Source organism: Juglans microcarpa x Juglans regia, chromosome 4D (assembly GCF_004785595.1).
Source record: "Juglans microcarpa x Juglans regia isolate MS1-56 chromosome 4D, Jm3101_v1.0, whole genome shotgun sequence".
Classification (NCBI taxonomy): domain Eukaryota; kingdom Viridiplantae; phylum Streptophyta; class Magnoliopsida; order Fagales; family Juglandaceae; genus Juglans; species Juglans microcarpa x Juglans regia.
This window is the reverse complement of record NC_054600.1, coordinates 4,530,920-4,549,223: the sequence shown is the minus strand read 5'-3', so window position 1 is coordinate 4,549,223 and position 18,304 is coordinate 4,530,920. Positions and strand designations below refer to the sequence as shown.

Here is an 18,304-nt window from a genome sequence, read left to right as displayed (position 1 = left end):
TCTTTCTTTCTTCCTATTTTTTTTTTTTTTCAAATAACTCTGACAACAGCAGTTCCACGTGAGCTTCGTCCGCCAATTCGTCCACCAACCCGCTTGTACCTAGAAGAACTGTCTGCCGGATGGCTCCCTTCCTGTTCGCACTTGCCACGGCCTCTCCACTGTTCAAGCTGAATGGTGAGTCGGTGACAGCTAGAAAAAGGGTTTCCGAATTCAAAACCGAAACAGCGAATGTAGCTTAAGAAATGGCGATGGCTATGGTCAGATGCGGTCTTCTTCGAACCGCTTTGCGCGGTGGCTCTCGACCTTCTGCCCCTGTCAAGCGCAACTTTTCCTCCTCTGCCCGCCACGACGACGCTCGTGAATCCTCTCTCTCTCTCACTCAATTCTGATTCATCCCTTTGCATTCGAATTCATTTCTGAGTTATGTTCAATATCAGGGATTTTGATTTTCTAGGTTTTGGCTAGCGGAACGATTCTCCCGATCAAAGGTTTTATTAATTGTACTTCAAAATCGGGGATTGTAATTAGGTTTCGAGTATGGTGTATCGGATTTAAGAAGGTTTGGGTTTTTTCTGCCTAATGTTTTTGGACCCAAATATCATTTGTCGAGGCAATTAGGGAAAAAGAAAGGAATTGAGATTGCGAATAAAATTATAGTTTAGCTGAGTTCCTCTTATTATGAAATTCGGAAAAAAAAATTTTATTTTATACTGTTAGGGTCGGATATTCTAAGATTCCGAATTGCTATTTCAATTCGAAATAAATTAAGGTTCTTTTTTATTTTGGGATAGCATTTTTGATATTAGGGTCTAGTTTTTCTTGTATTGTTGGTTTCGTGCGTGCTTTATTTGACTGTTGATAATACATGCAGCTGAAAATGGGTGAACATTAATTTCTTGTCATTCCAATTGCTTTGGTAAGGCAACATATAGCTTTAAAATCAATATATTTAAGAGGCATTCTATATATCAGTTATTATTCACTTTCACACTATTTATTTATAGTTTTTTTTTTTCATAAGGTATATGTGTATTTTTCATAAGGTATGAATTTATTTTTCATCAGGTGTGGGGTGTGGGATAGTTAATAGTGACTAATGAGAAATTTTTTCCATATTTAATGACCTTTTTTCAGTTTTGTTATTTATTCTAATCGCTTTCAACTTATGTAATCTTTACAGGCGAGGCAGAAAAATGGGAAAAGATAACATATGTTGGCATTGCAACATGTACTGTTTTGACCATTTATAACCTATCAAAGGGCCATCCACACTATGAAGAGCCTCCTGTAAGCTCTCTGTTTTACCCATCAGACTTCTCTGATTGTTGTTGTTACATCTGATCCATGGAAGATGCCTGAAAAATTTTTACATTAAACATGGAAACAGAATTATTAGTTACAACTTGAAGGTTCTGCTAGTTACTTTGTGCAATGGTTTTATCGGATTTTTCCAATTCATTTTACATTCAATCTCAATTCCTTTTTTCATGTGACATTATCCAATTTTCTATTGTTATGTCTATGTTTGCAGCCATACCCATATTTGCACATTCGCAACAAAGAGTTTCCATGGGGTATGTTTTCTAACTTCATTACTAAATCAGTTTATTTATTTTTATTGGTAAATAAGATTTTATTGTTCATAAGGATAGGCAAAAATCCAAGTACACGGGATTACTAAATCAGTTTATTGTTTTCAGTGGCAAACAATTTTTTTTTATGAGAAAAAAACAAATAAGAGCCAATATTTTAATTTTAGTGTTAATGTTGTTGCATCTGCTTAGTTTTTCCCTCTGTTTGATGTTAATTATGGGATGCTATGACTTGGTTGTTTTATTAGATGCATCTTTGTTTTGGTCACCTTCTTGTAGTATTGAGCTGTTTGCTCTCAGTTGCTTCATTTGGCAAAACAACTTTTTGAGGTTGACATTTCATCAACAGTAACTTGAGTGATGAGCAGCCTTCTCTAGTAGATTGGGAGGTGGATAAACTACTTTTAATTAAATCAAAGTCATGAGATGCATTGTGGTCATCCAAATGGAAGCCAATGGCATCTCATCTGTAATGATCTGCTAGTTACAAGGTCAAGTTGGTTGCGATGTGTGGGATTTCAGGTATCCATAATTTTTCTTTTGAGATACGCAAGCACTGAAAGAGGTGCAACCGCTGAGAGCAATATGTGACTATGGCCATGCATAACATGATTGTACTATATCCCTGCAAGAAAAGCTATGATGGCGTGTATCGGATTTGGGCTGGGTATCGGATTTTTTTTCTCTTTTTGGTGTGTAAGAAACCTAAAGCATTTTTTTTTCTTCTTTGATTGGGGGAGGGGGGTGGTTGAGCAGTAGGGTTAATCATATTTCTCATTGCCAAACCCACTAAACCCCTAAGTTTTGGTTCAATGTGTACGGCCCCAATCCCACATTGGGAATATGAATAAGCAACAGAGAGTGAGTAGGATCTAAAGGTAGTAATGGGTGTGAAGTCTCGCATTGGCTACTTGGTGAAATTGGGCTTTATAAATTATTTTAGGGAAGCTTATAATTGACTAGTCTTTTTGAGGCTATGGAGTTGATTAAAAGAAGGATCAACACTGAGTTTTCTTTCCTAAATATAAAATATCGTTATATCTTATTATTATTTCTGTTAATCACAGGCTCGTATTTTTATCTGATATGTTTCTTTTGTGGGATCCAGGTCCAGATGGCCTTTTTGAGAAGAAGCACCACCACTAAGACATTCATGGCTCAACAAGGGGATATTTTCCAGAGAGAACCTTTATGTTTAGCACAGTCCTCTCGTTCTGTCAGGTTGTACTGTACTACCTCCAGATGTTGACGATAGCTCTAGCATCTCGCTCTTTCTGTGCATTATTTTCTTTTTTGATAGGTTCTTTTTGTACATTATCAATAGTGGCTTAATACTTGCAAGCGACAAGTTGTTTAGTACTTGTTTATATCGTTTGTTGTGAACACTCCTTCAGCAGCTAAATAAAATCGATGATGGAGAGAGTATGGTTTGCCTATGAGCTGATTGCTTTAATCGTTGTAATTGGTTTAAAATTCTTTTAACGTAGAAAAAATCTATTCGTAATTCATTTTTTCATTATCCCATCACATGACATTAGATGATAGGTTCACAAGTGAAATATAATAAATAGTCTCTAATCATCTAATGACATATTATGAAATAATGAGAAGATGATGAGAATTGAGATGATGAGCGAATGAAAGTTAAATTGTTAGAGGTTTTGGCATTTGAGGTATATTGCCAGAGGCGAGATTTTGTAAGTTTTAAAAGTAGTATATATGATTGGCATCCTTCCATTAAGGGGTGAGACGTAAAAATGGGAACTTTAAATGCTTCACGTTTTAAACAAGACGAAACCAGACGGAAAAAATGAAGAGGGCTTATTATAGAGGTGAGATTTCGTTATTCACGATAGACGAAAATATGGGAACTTGAGATGCTTTAGTTGGATAAGCTTGATGCTGGCTCCTGCGTATACGTCAACAAGGTACAGAGTTACTTTCCAGGCTGACCATCTAACGCATATGGAGAGTGTAACAAAATGCGAAACTTGGTGTGTGCATGTCGCACTCGAAACCATTTGGTTGAGGGGAAGTTTTTGCCTAGGTGTTAAGCATGCATTTGCCACCTTAAGTCTGCTCCATGGTCAATTCTCAATTGCCACGTAAATTAAGTTCTTACCCAAAAATAACGAAAGGAAAAGGAAAAAGAATGCAAACACAGAAAAATAGATGAGGTTCGCACGTCACATTCAGGCTAACATGAGGGTTGGGCTGAATGGTCCTTGCAACCGAAGCAGAGGATTTACGGAGACGGCTCAAGGTGCGCTTGCAGTTCCCATCTACACTCGCATGCTTTTACTTTTCAAGGAAAATTAACGAAAAGTGGCTGTCTTTTGTTTCGAAGTTAATTGGAGGATTCTGATGAACATTCAACAGGCAAATATATTTGGTTTAGTTCTTCTGATGTACCATGCAACATCCATTAAAATCAGCTTGCCCCGAACAAAATGGAAATAAAGCCAGCAATAAATTCATCCCATGAAACATCCTGAATTATATGATTATTCGGAATATCAAACAAGTTAATCTGTATAGAAACCTAAATCTTCTTAAATTGTTTCACAAAACTCAGATGGTATTTTCTTAGACATTGGAGCACAAGAAGCAAAGCCCAGACAGGCTTGATGGCCACAAGTAGAAAGGACGAGCGTGAGAGAGAGAGAGAGAGAGAGACGTAAATGAACGTGGAAAGGTTGCAACACGAAAATTTCATAGAAATGTCACTCTGCAGCTGTGTCATCGTTGTTATGCCCTTGAGTTGTGGTCTCCGGCAAAGTTTCCAAGTCGGTACGAGCCTCTTTCTCCTCTTGAGAGATGGAAGAATCAACTTGATCATTCTGGCTGGCATTGCTATCGCTATATGTGTTTGAGGATGTCTCTTTCTCTTCCTGAGAATCAACTGGTTCTTTTTGGCCTGCATCTGTGTTGTCATTTGTGTTGCTCTGTTCAGCATTGCCATTCTCATTCTGGCCTGCATCAGCACTGTTAACAGTGTTTAGAATTACATCATTGTTTCCATCCATTACTGAAGATCTGTTGGACTCGGTTTGCACATCACCATTCTCCATTCTTGTGTAAGGTGTTCCACTTGAATTTTGTTGCTCATTGTTGGCAGCTGGTTCAGATTTTTCAGTTTCTTGTGGAATAACATTTTGCAGGGTAGTGTTAGCACGGGGCCCATTCTGCAGCTCTGGCTGACTACTCTCACTACCACCACCATCTTCACTGCTAGTAGCATTTGTGGAGTCACGATTCTCAAAATTTTCAGTTTCTCTTACACTCTTCTCTGAGTCATTGTGGTTGGCATCAACTGCTTCGGTGCTATTTGTTTTGCTTTCCTGCTCAAAATCATTATTTCCTCTGTTTTCAACCTGTTCTGCATCCTTTGAATTTTCCCAGTTGCCTAGCTCACTTCCGGTTGTCATATTTTGATTTTCATGTACTACCGTGCTAGCAGCATCATCCCCTTTGTACTGTTCTTCTCTTGCTTTATTATTCCTGTCACTTCCATCTTGAACCTGATCTTCAGATGTACCCCGCTCCTCTATCTTGCCTTCTTTCTCTGCTGTCTCCTCTCTACTCTGGATCTCGTTGCTCCCTTCCCTGTTCACTGCACCTTGATCCTCCTTGCTTCTATTTTCCTTAATCTCTTCATTCTCCTTATCTTCACTTTGCTTCTCTTTGCTCTGTTCATTTTCCTTATCTTCACTTTGCTTCTCTTTGCTCTCTTCATTCTCATTCTCTTTGCTTTCCTTCACTTTACTCTCTTCAAACCCCTTGTTTTCACCTTCGTTCTCTCTGTTCTCTTCAAAAGCCTTCACCTCTCTTTCCCTGTCATTGCTTTCCTCATTCTCCTTCTCTTCACTCTGCTCATTGCTCTCTTCAGACTCTTTCCCTTCTCTTCCCTTCTCCGTGTTCTCTTCATTCTCCTTCTCTTCTCCCCTCTTCTCTTTGCTCTCTTCACTCTCATTATCTTCATTTTCCTTCTCGCTGCGCTCTTCAAAATCCTTGTCTCTTTCTTTCTCCTCGTTAATGTTTTCCTTGTTCTCTTCCTTCTCTTTTTCTCCATCCACTGAATCCCACCGATGCTCAGTTTCCTCTTCGACTTTATCCTTTTCATGTACATCTATCTCATCGTCCCCATGACCTTTTACAGCAACATCCCTTTCTTCAAACTTGTTTTGTTCTTCTTCATTCTTGCTTTCTTCTTCATTTTCCTCTTCCTTGTGCCTTGCATCTCTAATGGTAGGCTCTTCCAATTGAGGTTGGAGGTCTTTTCTCCCCAACTTTGCAATTTCACTCACAGATTTATTACCCTCGCCAAATGATGCTTTCTTATCTCGAGAGTTTCTGAGTTGGTAAAGCAACCAGATGCTAACACCAAGCAAAAGGCATATCTGGAGAGCATGCTTCACCTTGAATCCTTTGGATCTCTGGTTCCTACGAGGCGAATACCTGAACATGACGAATTTCTTTCAGTCTCAACTTGCAAGTCTCGCCCAAAACCTGCCAAAAGTTCGAGTTCTATCAATAATTGATTCAGAGACTGAAACGTCCATCAAATCAAGTAGCTCCAATGTTGATGACTGAAGTATGCAATTAACCAGTCAAAAACTCCCCAATTTTATCAACGTCTTAAGATGTGTTGAGTACTTCTTAATCATCTAAATCCTCCAAACTTCCCCAAGCATATCAAATATGACAAAGGTATTTTCAACCAAGCCGATCTACACAAGATTAACAGAAGGACAACGAACATCACCAGTAGTTCAATGATTACAATCAAATTCTACGTGTGAAATGGAATGCGTGCTAAAAAGACGAGAAAAGACCTTCCATTTAAACCGGAACACGCTCTCGAATAACAATCCAGAACAACATCACCCACTTCGGCAGGACCAAAAAACAAACAGACTCCATTTTCTTGAATAACCCAAGTGAATCAAAAGTATCACCAAATCCCACTTTGGTTCAACCACAGCTATCAAACTCGAACGAAGGACATAAAAAATCTAAAGAATGGCGAAATATAATAAGTAAAACGGAATGCAGAAGCAGAGGAAGTAAATTCATCCAGATCTAAACATGTGTGTGAAAGCAGAGCACCAAAGATCCGACTCCTACAAATATCAGATAAACCCAAATTTGGGACGAGATTGTTAGGAAAGAGACGTACCCGGAAGAACTCAAGCACCCGTAGACGAGTAAAAGAAAACAAGAAAGAAAAAGTGAGCCTTTTATCTTGACAAGTTGGTCAAAAATACTTTTACCAAAATTAAAGATTCAAAGATTGAAACAATGGCTGCCAAAATTAGCACTTTAAGCCACTTCACCCAAGGCTCTACAAGAGGAAATTTCGAGAAATGTCGCTTCCTTCCTTACTTCCTGGGTGTAGAGTCGTAGACGCTTCACTGAGATTGGGATCTGGAAACCGCAATGTCAGCGACAACTTGCAGAGAGAGAGAGAGAGAGAGAGAGAGAGCACAACTTCACGGAAAGGCTCTCTCACTAATTTATAAGATGATTGGCTGCAAGTGGGACAGGAACTGGCCCCAATGGCAGAAGCCAGATATGCTTCTTTGAATTCTTTCTCATAAAAACGATGCCGTATTAGTACATGGCTCTTGACTTGCCACGTGTTATGCCCAATCTCCTCTCCCACTCCGAGTCCGTGACCCTCTGCCCTAATCTTAAGTCACTGATCTGAACTCAACTTTTCATTATTTACCAAATTGCCTTCCACCATACCGCGAAGCAAAATCGCCATGGCTGCGAAACTTCTTGCTTCCTCTTCCTCCACTCTACGTAAAACCCTCACGGAAAAGCTTAACGCTAAGTACCACTTCCTCCGCTGTCTCTCTTCCTCCTCCTCCGCTGCTGCCGAGGCAGAACTTTCTCCTGCGACTGATACCTACGAGGACACGAATGGAATCACCATGAAAGGCGTGAGGATTTCCGGAAGGCCGCTTTACCTGGACATGCAGGCCACGTCCCCTGTCGACCCGCGAGTCCTTGACGCTATGCTCCCCTACTACCTCTCCCGCTACGGAAACCCCCACTCTCGGACCCACCTCTACGGCTGGGAGTCCGAGAACGCAGTTGAGACCGCTCGCTCCCAAGTCGCCGCATTGATCGGCGCCTCTCCGAAGGAGATTGTCTTCACCTCCGGCGCTACCGAGTCCAACAACATCTCCATCAAGGGCGTCTTGCACTTCTACAAGGACAAGAAGCGACACGTCATCACCACCCAGACCGAGCACAAGTGCGTCCTCGACTCTTGCCGTCACCTCCAGCAGGAGGGTTTCGACGTCACCTACTTGCCCGTTGGCCCCGACGGGATTATCGACCTGGAGATGCTCCGGTCCGCGATTCGGCCTGATACCGGGCTCGTATCGGTCATGGCGGTCAACAACGAGATCGGAGTGATCCAACCGCTAGAGGAAATCGGGAAAATATGCAAGGAATTTAACGTTCCGTTCCACACCGATGCGGCGCAGGCTCTGGGGAAGATTCCCGTCGACGTGGATAAGTGGAACGTCAGCTTGATGTCTCTGAGTGGGCATAAGATATACGGGCCAAAAGGCGTTGGGGCTTTGTACATGAGAAGAAGACCTAGGATTCGCGTGGAGCCTCAAATGAACGGCGGTGGCCAGGAGAGAGGGATTCGGAGCGGGACCGTGCCGACCCCTTTGGTGGTGGGGATGGGTGCCGCTTGTGAGCTTGCGATGAAGGAAATGGAATATGATGGTAAAAGAATCAGCGCATTGCAGGAGCGCTTGCTGAATGGAATGAAGGAGAGGCTGGATGGAGTGGTGGTCAATGGGAGTGTGGAGAGGAGGTATGCGGGCAATCTGAATCTGTCTTTTGCGTATGTGGAGGGTGAAAGCCTGTTGATGGGGCTCAAGGAGGTTGCTGTGTCGAGTGGAAGCGCATGCACCAGCGCCAGCTTGGAACCGTCGTATGTGTTGAGGGCGTTGGGAGTGGACGAGGACATGGCCCACACATCCATTAGGTTTGGGATTGGGAGGTTCAGCACAGAGGCAGAGATCGATCGGGCAGTTCAGCTTACGGTGGAGCAGGTGGAGAAGTTGAGGGAAATGAGCCCGCTTTATGAGATGGTGAAGGAGGGGATTAATATCAAGGATATTCAGTGGGCACAACACTAATATGGGATTAGACGAGCCAGCCTTTAAGCAAAATCAGGGCCTGGTTGCTGGGTTTTATGTCAAATTCAGATGGGACATGCAAGCCAGAGCCGCTCAACTGGCTGGAGAATTCCCGTGTTTTTGTTTTGTCCAGGTTTTCTTTCTTTTATAGTTTTAAGTTTGGAATTACACATGGCATCTTCAGCATTTGGTTTGCTTTTTTACTAATGTAAACTATATGAGATCTTTCAGTTCCGAAAGGACAATGATAATGGAGTATTTATTTTGTTGTAGCTGTAATGGAGTATTTATTTTGTTTTTTTTTTTTTTTTTTTTTTTTTTTTTTTTTGTTATTGGCTCTCTACAGTGTGCGCTGCAGAAATCGTGGCTAGTTACCTCGTGTTATATGTATTGTGCAGGAGTGTTTTGAAGTTAATTTGGAATTAATTTCAAGATATTAGATCAAATGAAACGTTATCTTATGTCGGATTACCTCCAGCTGAATGATATCTCTGAGAGAGTGTGTGCGCAATCCAAAGCATCTGTACTCCCGTTCGTACATGATTTTTGTAGGGTTCTTTTATATATATATTTTTTTTGATCGGTAAACAAGAGGGTTCTTTTATATATTGCTCCCTTTCCAGATTTTTAGTTCATATTCAACCATAAGTTGTCCTTAATGTGACTTATGCTGCTTGCTTTTATGGGATGCCAGATCATAGCCATTTGTACAGGTTTCAAGTACACGAGTCTCTTGATAAGATTGTTTGAAGAGTGGGTTTCATTGGATTGTAGATTGAATTTGATTTGGCTACCATTTTATTTCAATTAATTCTTTTGATAAAATACGTTAGTAAAGAGTGTGGGCTATTTACTTATAAAAAAAAGTGGTTATTTGGAGTAAAGTTTGTGTTATTATATATATATATTTTTTTATAAGTAAACAAATTATATTACTCCAAGAATAGGCCTATCCCAGTATATACAGAGACAACCCTGACTTGGAGGGTGCAAGAGAGATAAGGAATGCTGATAGCGTCGGCTTTTTTTTTTCCCTATTGTTTCATACAAAGTAGTTCAAGTGCCTGAGGGCATTATACTTGTTGGGGAGTCCTGAGGTTACATTGTCTATAGTGTCACCTTCAAGCTGTAATCATATGACATTTGGGTTCCTGAGAAACCTCAGCTTCAAATTTATGATATTGGACATGAGATTATAAAATTAGGGGCCAGTATTGAATGTTGTTATGTAGGTTGCTTTGTCTTTTACTGATTGAAAGACTTGCTGCATCTTTGAAAAAAAACTTAGTCCTTTAATATTTTTCTGTCTTCTAATGCCTTTTTTTTCTCGTCGGAGTGAATTTTGTAATCTCCTTGTACTTAGCTGGAGACATAATGTTATTCATGTTGTCTCATCCCTTCCATAAATAAATGTCCTCTCATCCTTGTTTGTTGCACCAGATTCTTTTGTATTTTTAGGTAAGTGTACCAGCATTCACAATATCTGTAACATGAGTATAATAAATGCTCCCTCAAGAGGAAAGAGGCTGTGTTGCTAGTATACATGGCCTTACATTTATTTCTGGTTCATGTATTGTTGAGGGAGAAGCCATGTTGCTGACTCACTACTGCTTACTCAGTTTCCCTTGACAGAGTTTTTCTTTGGGTAAGTTCACCAGAAGTAAACTGCTGATTCTATATTTTACTGTTTTATTTTTTTTTTCTATAATTAACATTGTGGCTACATTTTGTGGCTGGGAAACTAAAAATTTTGCAAGTTGGCAGACTCCTTGGGTCTTCAATCTTGACTTGCAGTTAATAGCTGAATTTAGATTGCCAACTGTGATTCTATGTATGCTATATATAAACTCATAGTTGCTTTTATTATGGAACTGTGAAATAATCTAGAAGAACCTTGACACAAGTGTGGATAGGACAGAACTGCAAACACAAAGATGTTTCACAGCAATAAGTAGGAAACAAAAGAACTCTTAAGGGTGGAACACCTTTGAAAAAAATATTAGGTTTGGAGTGGGTGATGGAGCAAGACTCCGCTTTTGGTTCGATGCTTGGAGTGGGGAGAGGCCTCTTTTCCATTGTTTTTCCAGTCGCTTTTAACATGGCTGGAAATCAGGAAGCGACAGTCTTAGATTTGCTGTGTTGTGCCAATGGGACGGTAACTTGGAATGTCACTTTTACTAGAAATGCTCAGGACTGGAAACTTGATGAGATGGCAGCCTTTTTTAGACACTTGTACTCGGCGAAGGTAGGAGGAAATGGGGGTGACCGTATGTTGTGGATTCACACGGGGAGAAACCAGTTTACTGTCCAATCTTTTTACAAGGTTTTGACAGTACAAGAACCCACTTTTTTCCCGTGGAGGAGTATTTGGAAAGCACAAGCTCCGTCTAAAGTTGCGTTTTTTACTTGGACAGCTGCGCTTAGAAAGATTTTGACAGTTGATAATTTAAGAAAGCGGGGTATGGTGGTCATGGAGTGGTGCTACATGTGCAAAAGGAATGAAGAATCGATAGATCATTTACTTTTACATTGTTAGGTGGCGAGGAAATTATGGGATGGTATCCTTGATAGAGCAGGACTGAGTTGGGTAATGCCTAAAAGTGTGTTGGAACTACTAGCGAGCTGGAACATGAGGCATATCAGTGCACAATTGGTAGTAGTGTGGTGTATGATACCTTTGTGCTTAATGTGGTGTTTATGGTCATAAAGGAATAATAGGTGTTTTAGTAACAAGGAGTGTACAATGGGGGAAATCTGGAATTTTTTTGTATTCTCTCTTTTACAGTGATTTTCTGCTGTTGTATTGAAGGGTGGGAATGTGTATGAATTTCTATCTTCTTTTCAGCTCACTAGAATGTAATTAGGTGTCTCACTTTGTATACTTCCTGTACTTGGGCTTTGTCTAGTTTCACTCTATTCAATAAAGCTACTTATTTACTTGTAAAAAAAAAAAACAAATGACCTCTAACTCTTAAGTGCATGAGTTGACTTAATTACCATGATAATCCAAGTGCCACTCACTAGTTTCTCAGTTTTTCTACATTGATTTGAGTTGCTATAGCTCCTGCCTCCTGGAACCTCCATTCGGATGTGAATATTGTCCCACCCCTTTCCCCATTCGAAAATATTCGGTGTACATGACTTTGCTCTAGCTGACATGATAATGAGTTGCATGATATATCTTGTGAGGGTGAATGTGAGACTCTACAAAATTCATTTTTATGTACGGAATATGTTCATTGGATTGCTCTAGTGCTGTTAGCAACATGTTTCTTTATTGTGAAGTGTTCCGGTTTATTCTCCCTTCCATAAATGATTGCTTTGGCAGTTTGGCAGTTTGGCCTGCTCTGATATAGAAGGTCCTGCAATTTAGAAGGAAACCTTGTGGGGATGGAAGCATTTATCACATAATCCATTCAAGGAATAATAATATCCGTTTTAGTGCATACAGAGTGTTCTTTGGGCCGTTCTGGTACTTATAACACAATCTGTCTCTACATTGGAAGTCTGGAAGATAAAGCTCAGGAGATGTGTTCTTTGTGTCCCCACTATAGCGTTATACAAGGTCTCTCTCTCTCTCTCTCTCTCCATGAACATTGTTTAACATATTTTCTTTGTTTTTTTTTTTTCTGCTCCGCCACTCCGCCGAGATCGAATGTGGCCCAACCTTAATGCCCATTGCTGACTACTCTGGCGTCCACGAAAGTGTCCAGAGCCTTCCTTATTTATTTGTTAGCCTTGCAGAGCTTTTCGCGTTGAGATAAGTTTAATTTTATAAAAAAATAAAAATAAAAAATATTCTAACAGTTGCAGTAGTAGAGAGAAATTTCACGAAACTTTGGCTTTAGCGTTGTCCACAAGCTGACATGAGCGAAAAGATATATTGGGAAGATGCAAGTGATATTCTAAAATATGTTGTCACAAGTAGCTTTATGTGCTATAGGAAAAATCCATTTTGATGGACAGAATATGTTCTTTTAGCACTATGATTCTTCATTGTGAAGCATCAATACCAGTTTATTGTCCCTCCCCATTATTTCGGGGATGAAAGTATTTAACACAGAATGTGTTGAAGGAAAATCTGTTTTAGCGCACAGAGTATGTATTTCCAACGTTGGATATAGAACACGTTCTTCTACATAGAGAAATGGGCCAATCGAATAAATTGCTCTTATGTCTAGGATGGGAAAAAATCCAGAGCCTAGGATTTATGGTTGGTTTGGATAGACAGTAGAGATGAGATGATATGAGATGAGATATTTTTTTAAAAGTTGAATAAAATATTGTTATAATTTAATTTTTTAGTATTATTTTTATTTTAAAATTTGAAAAAGTTGAATTGTTTATTATATTTTTATATGAAAATTTGATAAAATTGTAATGATGAGATAAGATGAAATGTTTTGTGTATCCAAACCTAATCTCAACCAAGGCCTATGGCGGTCATTGCCCATAGCCCATAGCCCATAGCCAACGATGGTTCTTGGTGTTGCCAGTCATATATACAATCAAACACAATCAAATACTTATGTGTGTTGCTGGCTTGCTTCTCAGATAGTAAGGTTGCATATTTTATGCTCCCAAAAGGTAAAAAAGATGCTTTGACATTCACAGAATAGAACTTTGTAATCCTCGAGAAGAACTGAAAAGGGTGAAGAAAGGATTATTGCTAAATTTCAGAAGTGACTAGTAAAAGCAATAATTGACCCATATTTGACTATTGATGATTACAGAGGAACTTGGTTGGATGAAGTGAAGAAATAGTATTATGACAAGGATGATCTCCCAATCCATCCTAGTTTCTTAGAAACATCAATCATACTCGGCCTTAGCTCTGGATTGTACTCCATGCATGTGAAAGCAAGTTCAAATACAGCTTGTAATTGCCGCTCAACACAAGCTCCTCCACCTTTCTGTCAGGAATTCTGGATCCACTATCTCATTTATATCACATTTTCTTATGCATTCATTTGCATTGTCCCATTCAGCTTGCACTTGCTGCTCAAAAGAAGCTTCTTCTGCCATGAGGACATCTCTAACTCCAGCGTTTATATAAAGTTGACTAGATATCTGCCCAGTTATGAGCTCTAACAGAAGCATACCGAAACTATAGACATCAGCTTTTTTCATTAACCACCCTGTAGCTAAATGGCTGGGGTGTTAAAAGCAATAAAAGACAAGCAGACAAGATGTTTAAAAGAATGCCTCAATGGGCAGAATATATTGACAAGAAGAACATAGCCTTTTTCTCACACACAACCTTCTTACATTTACACGCCTATTTATAGACACAATTCATAACAACCTCTTTTCCTATACTGTTGACACGTGTATCTACAGAGAATATTTTTCTGTTACATGGGTATTCTGTAATTCATCTTTATTTGCTGCAGGTGCCTTGTGGATGTTTCTGGAATGCTGCTGTGAGCCTTGTCCTGCAGTGTTGCCGTGAGCTGTGTCATGCAGCTGGTGAATTTCTTCTTCAGCCTTTTGGTTGCTTTGCTGTCCAGGTGTCATTTGTTCCTTAATATGGGGCAAGTGTATCCATTAGTCCCATAGAGAACGGCTTATACTCGAGTTTCATTCTCTGGGATTGGTATGGAAAGTGAAAATCCAGATAGTTTGGGAATATCATGTTGGTCGAAGATGATATTTCGAAGGTTTATGTCTCTATGGATGATGGGTTTGGAAAACGCATGATGAAGATATGCGATTGCATGAGCAATATCCCTTACAATGTTTAACCTGCTCTGCCACCCTGTGGGTTGTCGTTGCAGTGGAGTTCCGACATAATCATAGGCATAAATCCGATCAGCAAGAGTTCCATTCTGAGTCGATTCGAATACTAAAAGAGGAATTGGAGTCTCGAGACAGCAACCTATTAGCATTAAGACATTCTTGTGCGCCCTCATCTTTGCAGAAATAGCCATATCAGTAAGGACTTGGTTCCGTTTAGCATACTTCTTCACAGAAATCTCTCTACCTTTAAGAGAACCCATATGCCATGTATCCCATGGCAGAGCAGGACCTGAATTTTTGTTATCAGTTGCCAACGTAATCTCTTCAATGGAGAAGCTACGTATGGGAATAGGCCTGCCATTACAAGCGGCAACCAGCGTCTCCAATACCCTGCTTCCATCCTCTAGATACGCTCTCTCTCTCTCTCTCTTTCCCTTTCCGGCCATTCAGATTCTCTCTACAAAAGGTCACTAGCTTTTCCACTAGCATGCTTCTCTCCCTTTTGCGTTTTCCAGTCAATTTTAACAAATGATCTCTCTCTTCACTCTGCAGTAATTGAGCGTTGCCCAACGTTTTGTCGAAGAAGCTTGAGTAGAGGGAAGTTTCGTTGAAGCTTGATGGAGCCTTCCTCATCGGTGCTATCTGTTAGCTAGTCTTTGTTTATTGGACTTTCTAGAGAATTGCCTCCGAAAGTCAACTACAATTCACTGGGACACACGTTAAGTGACGAAAGCTTGTTGTCTCCACAGTCAAGTCAACGTGATAAAAGCACAAAACTAAGACAAAAGTGCCCATCTTCTCTGTTTTTGACCAAAGAAACCTTAATGAAACAAACAGCATGGCTAGCCCCGGCTGGTTCTAAATTGCTTATAGCAAATAACATTATAGAATTACGGGGAGGAAGTCTGATTTCCTACCCTCTTCGTGCAAACGTGTTTGAAGGTTCCTCAAAAACTTATCATTATAGAATTACAGTCCGCTTGCTCATTTCCATGATAAAGCTTAAAAAAGGCTTTCTTGAACACCATACCTATGAGCCACTCAAGGGCATCAATACGACTAAAGCCGTAGAACAAGTCCGACTTTTTATAAACAAAAGCAAAAGCTTCATAACTTTCAATACTAATTCCTTCTATTCAATACGTATGTCCATCGTCTGCAATATGCTCTACAGTCTCTGTATGTCATACATGTGAAACTACGGAATAAGCTTCTAATCTTTGATGGGTCAGCTCAAATTAAACGGCAAAAATAAGTCCAGAATTTGATTCCCAATATGTAAATTCTGCTAACACTCTGTTCAGATTGATTGATGATCAGCCAGTTTTAGTATGCAGGAGATGAGACAAAAGAAATAAAAACGCACAGGTCCTAGGATTGGAACCCGATTCTGACATCCTCACAGACAATGAGAGCTTGGTGGGGGAAAAACAAGACAAACTTTCGTGAAGCTTTTATATATACAAAATTTCCCAACCAAAGAACCAAATGGAACTTTGCAATCCTCGTGAAGAAATGATACGGGTAAAAAAAAGAAAAAAGGATTATTGCTAAAAAGCTCTCCTCTGGTACGAAAACCATCTGATACTTATACAAGTGACTTGGAAAAGCAATAAATTGATCCATATTTGACAATTGAAGATTATGTAGAGGAACTCGGATGGATGAAGTGAGAAAATATTATTATGATACGGATCTCCCAATCCATCTTAGTTTCTTTGAAACATCAACCATAGTTGGCCTTAGCTCCGGATTGTGCTCCATGCATGTACAGCAAGGTCCAATACAGCTTGTAATTGCCGCTTAACACAAGCTCCTGCTGCTTCTGCCAGGATTTCTGGATCCACAATCTCATCTATATCATGTTTTCTTATGTAATCTTTTACAAGTTCCCATTCAGCTTGCAATTGCTGCTCAAAAGAAGCTCCTTCTGCCAGGAGGTCATCTTCAACCATAGCTTTTACACGAAGTTCACTAGATCTCAGCCCAGATAAGAGCTCTAATAGAAGCACACCGAAACTATAGACATCAGCTTTCTCCGTTATCCAACCTGTAGCTAAATGGCGGGGGCAAGTATATCCAAAAGTCCCATCAAGACCGGCCGGTACTTGAGTCTCATTCTCGGGATTGGTATGGAAAGTGAAAAGTCAAATAGTTTGGGAATATCATGTTGGTCCAAGAAGATATTTCCAGGGCATATATCTCTATGGATGATGGGTTTGGAAAACGCATGATGAAGATATGCGATTGCATGAGCAATTTCTCTCGCGATGTTTAACTTGCTTCGCCACTCTATGGGTTGTCGTTGTCGTGGAGTTCCGCCAAAATCGTAGGCATAAATTCGATCAAGAAGAGTTTCATTCGGAGTTGATTCGAATACCAAAAGAGGAACTGAGTCTCGAGGCAGCAACCTATTAGCTTTAAAACAATCTTGTGCGCCCTCATCCTTGCAGAAATAGTCATATCAGTGAGGGCTTCATCCCTTGTAGCACTCTTCTTCACAGAAATCTCTCGACCTTCAAGAGAACCCATGTATCATGAAGCACATCCTGTATGCAGAGCACGGCCAGGATCGTAGTTATTAGTTGCCAAAGCAATCTCTTCAATGGAGAAGTTACGTATGAGAATAGGCCCGCCATTACAAGTGGCAACCAGCTTCTCCAATGCCATGCTTCCATTCTCTAGAAAAGCTTTCTTTCTCGTTTTTCGACCATTCAAAAGATCTCTGCAATAAGGCTCCAGCTTCTCCAATAGCATGCCTCTCTCTCGTCTTTTCCAGCCTAGTTTAACAAATGATTGATCTCTTCACTATCCAGGAATTGATAGTGTTAAATATCAACCTAAGTGTGGACAGTAACTCCTCAACAATCTTAGATAGTTGCTCCAAATATCAAGATTGTCTCCAAATATCAAGCTTGTCTCTAAATATCAAGCTTGTTTCTTACAGTCATTTTTATTATCTGTTTGTATCCCGAGACTTCTCCTATAAAAGAGATCATTTGTGAATGAAATAGTGTCTGTGAAAAATACATAGAAGATGATCATTTGTAGAGATAGAGATAATCTTGTTAAAATTTGTATATTTTGTACAAATACTTTGAAATCTACTGTTTCCGCCACAGTGGATGTAGGCAAATTATCGAACCACTTACATATTATCTTTATCTTGTATTTGAGTGTGATTTTGGGTGGTTTTGATACAACAGATCGTTGCCCAACCTTTTCCCTTTCCCCTGCTGTCAACGTAATTAGAGGTACATTTCATCGAAACTCCCCGGTGTTAGAATATTATATTAGAATATTATGGATATTTTCTAAGTATGGTAATATTAGTGTATGGTAATATACTGATATTCTAGCACCCGGGAACCTTCCCCATCGTCCCAACTGTTAGCTAGCCTTTATTTGATATTCTAAAGAAATTGCTTTCCAGGTCAACTGCAAGCCACTCCGCCACACGTTCTTTGTGAAAAGCTTACGTCTCCACCTTCAATGTGACACATGATATAAGCACTAAGCTAACACAAAAGTGCTGATCGTTTTGTTTTCGGCAAGAAAGAAGCCCAAATGGTCCTATATTTTGTGACGAAGGGCAAAAAGAAAGGGCTTTACATTTCCAGAAAACGACAGGAGCCCCAGCTGGTTTTCATGAATTGCTTGCAGAAAATAACATTAAATATTACAGAAAGGAGGAATTTCATGGTTTTCTAGTGCTGGTTTTCTATTGCCCTTGCAGGCCGGTGCTTGAGGGGAAGTATGATTTTGACTTAAGAGTCCAGTCCAACACTCGAATTAAGGCCTAGG

The 18,304-nt window shown here is 39.9% G+C and overlaps 4 protein-coding genes and 1 pseudogene across 8 annotated transcripts; 2 read left to right on the top strand and 3 right to left on the bottom strand.

The window, feature by feature from the left end:
- Window positions 1-218: 218 nt before the first annotated feature.
- On the top strand, window positions 219-3,026 carry LOC121259784 (cytochrome c oxidase subunit 6a, mitochondrial-like). Of its 2 annotated transcripts, XM_041161525.1 has the most exons (4): window positions 219-357; window positions 1,181-1,287; window positions 1,532-1,574; window positions 2,701-3,026. In XM_041161525.1, the coding sequence occupies exons 1-4, from the start codon at window positions 243-245 to the stop codon at window positions 2,736-2,738; spliced, it is 303 nt and encodes a 100-aa protein (XP_041017459.1). In that variant the 5' UTR covers window positions 219-242; the 3' UTR covers window positions 2,739-3,026. The 2 variants fall into 2 exon arrangements, with proteins under 2 accessions (XP_041017459.1, XP_041017458.1); XM_041161524.1 differs by lacking the exon at window positions 1,532-1,574.
- Window positions 3,027-4,065: 1,039 nt separating this feature from the next.
- LOC121261539 (myb-like protein X) lies at window positions 4,066-7,106 on the bottom strand. 4 transcript variants are annotated; one of them, XM_041163965.1, is made up of 3 exons: window positions 6,974-7,106; window positions 6,772-6,796; window positions 4,066-6,101 (listed from the first exon to the last, which is right to left on the bottom strand). In XM_041163965.1, the coding sequence occupies exon 3, from the start codon at window positions 6,056-6,058 to the stop codon at window positions 4,316-4,318; it is 1,743 nt and encodes a 580-aa protein (XP_041019899.1). In that variant the 5' UTR covers window positions 6,059-6,101; window positions 6,772-6,796; window positions 6,974-7,106; the 3' UTR covers window positions 4,066-4,315. The 4 variants fall into 4 exon arrangements, with proteins under 4 accessions (XP_041019899.1, XP_041019900.1, XP_041019898.1 ...); XM_041163966.1 differs by having other exon boundaries at window positions 4,066-5,265; window positions 5,305-6,101; window positions 6,772-7,073; XM_041163964.1 differs by having other exon boundaries at window positions 6,907-7,070.
- Window positions 7,107-7,303: 197 nt separating this feature from the next.
- LOC121261540 (cysteine desulfurase, mitochondrial) lies at window positions 7,304-9,025 on the top strand. Its single transcript, XM_041163967.1, has one exon. The coding sequence runs from the start codon at window positions 7,361-7,363 to the stop codon at window positions 8,759-8,761; it is 1,401 nt and encodes a 466-aa protein (XP_041019901.1). The 5' UTR covers window positions 7,304-7,360; the 3' UTR covers window positions 8,762-9,025.
- Window positions 9,026-14,328: 5,303 nt separating this feature from the next.
- LOC121259624 (serine/threonine-protein kinase ZRK1-like) lies at window positions 14,329-14,946 on the bottom strand. The gene has a single exon (XM_041161260.1). The coding sequence runs from the start codon at window positions 14,944-14,946 to the stop codon at window positions 14,329-14,331; it is 618 nt and encodes a 205-aa protein (XP_041017194.1).
- Window positions 14,947-15,925: 979 nt separating this feature from the next.
- Window positions 15,926-17,318, bottom strand: LOC121259622 (annotated as a pseudogene).
- Window positions 17,319-18,304: the final 986 nt, after the last annotated feature.

Coding starts and splice junctions, on each gene's coding strand:
- LOC121259784 (XM_041161524.1), top strand. CDS start 243: ATGGCGATGGCTATGGTCAGATGCGGTCTTCTTCGAACCGCTTTGCGC. Junction 358..1,180: donor TGCCCGCCACGACGACGCTC/GTGAATCCTCTC, acceptor TAATCTTTACAG/GCGAGGCAGAAAAATGGGAA. Junction 1,288..2,700: donor CACACTATGAAGAGCCTCCT/GTAAGCTCTCTG, acceptor TGTGGGATCCAG/GTCCAGATGGCCTTTTTGAG.
- LOC121261539 (XM_041163965.1), bottom strand. CDS start 6,058: ATGTTCAGGTATTCGCCTCGTAGGAACCAGAGATCCAAAGGATTCAAG.
- LOC121261540 (XM_041163967.1), top strand. CDS start 7,361: ATGGCTGCGAAACTTCTTGCTTCCTCTTCCTCCACTCTACGTAAAACC.
- LOC121259624 (XM_041161260.1), bottom strand. CDS start 14,946: ATGGCCGGAAAGGGAAAGAGAGAGAGAGAGAGAGCGTATCTAGAGGAT.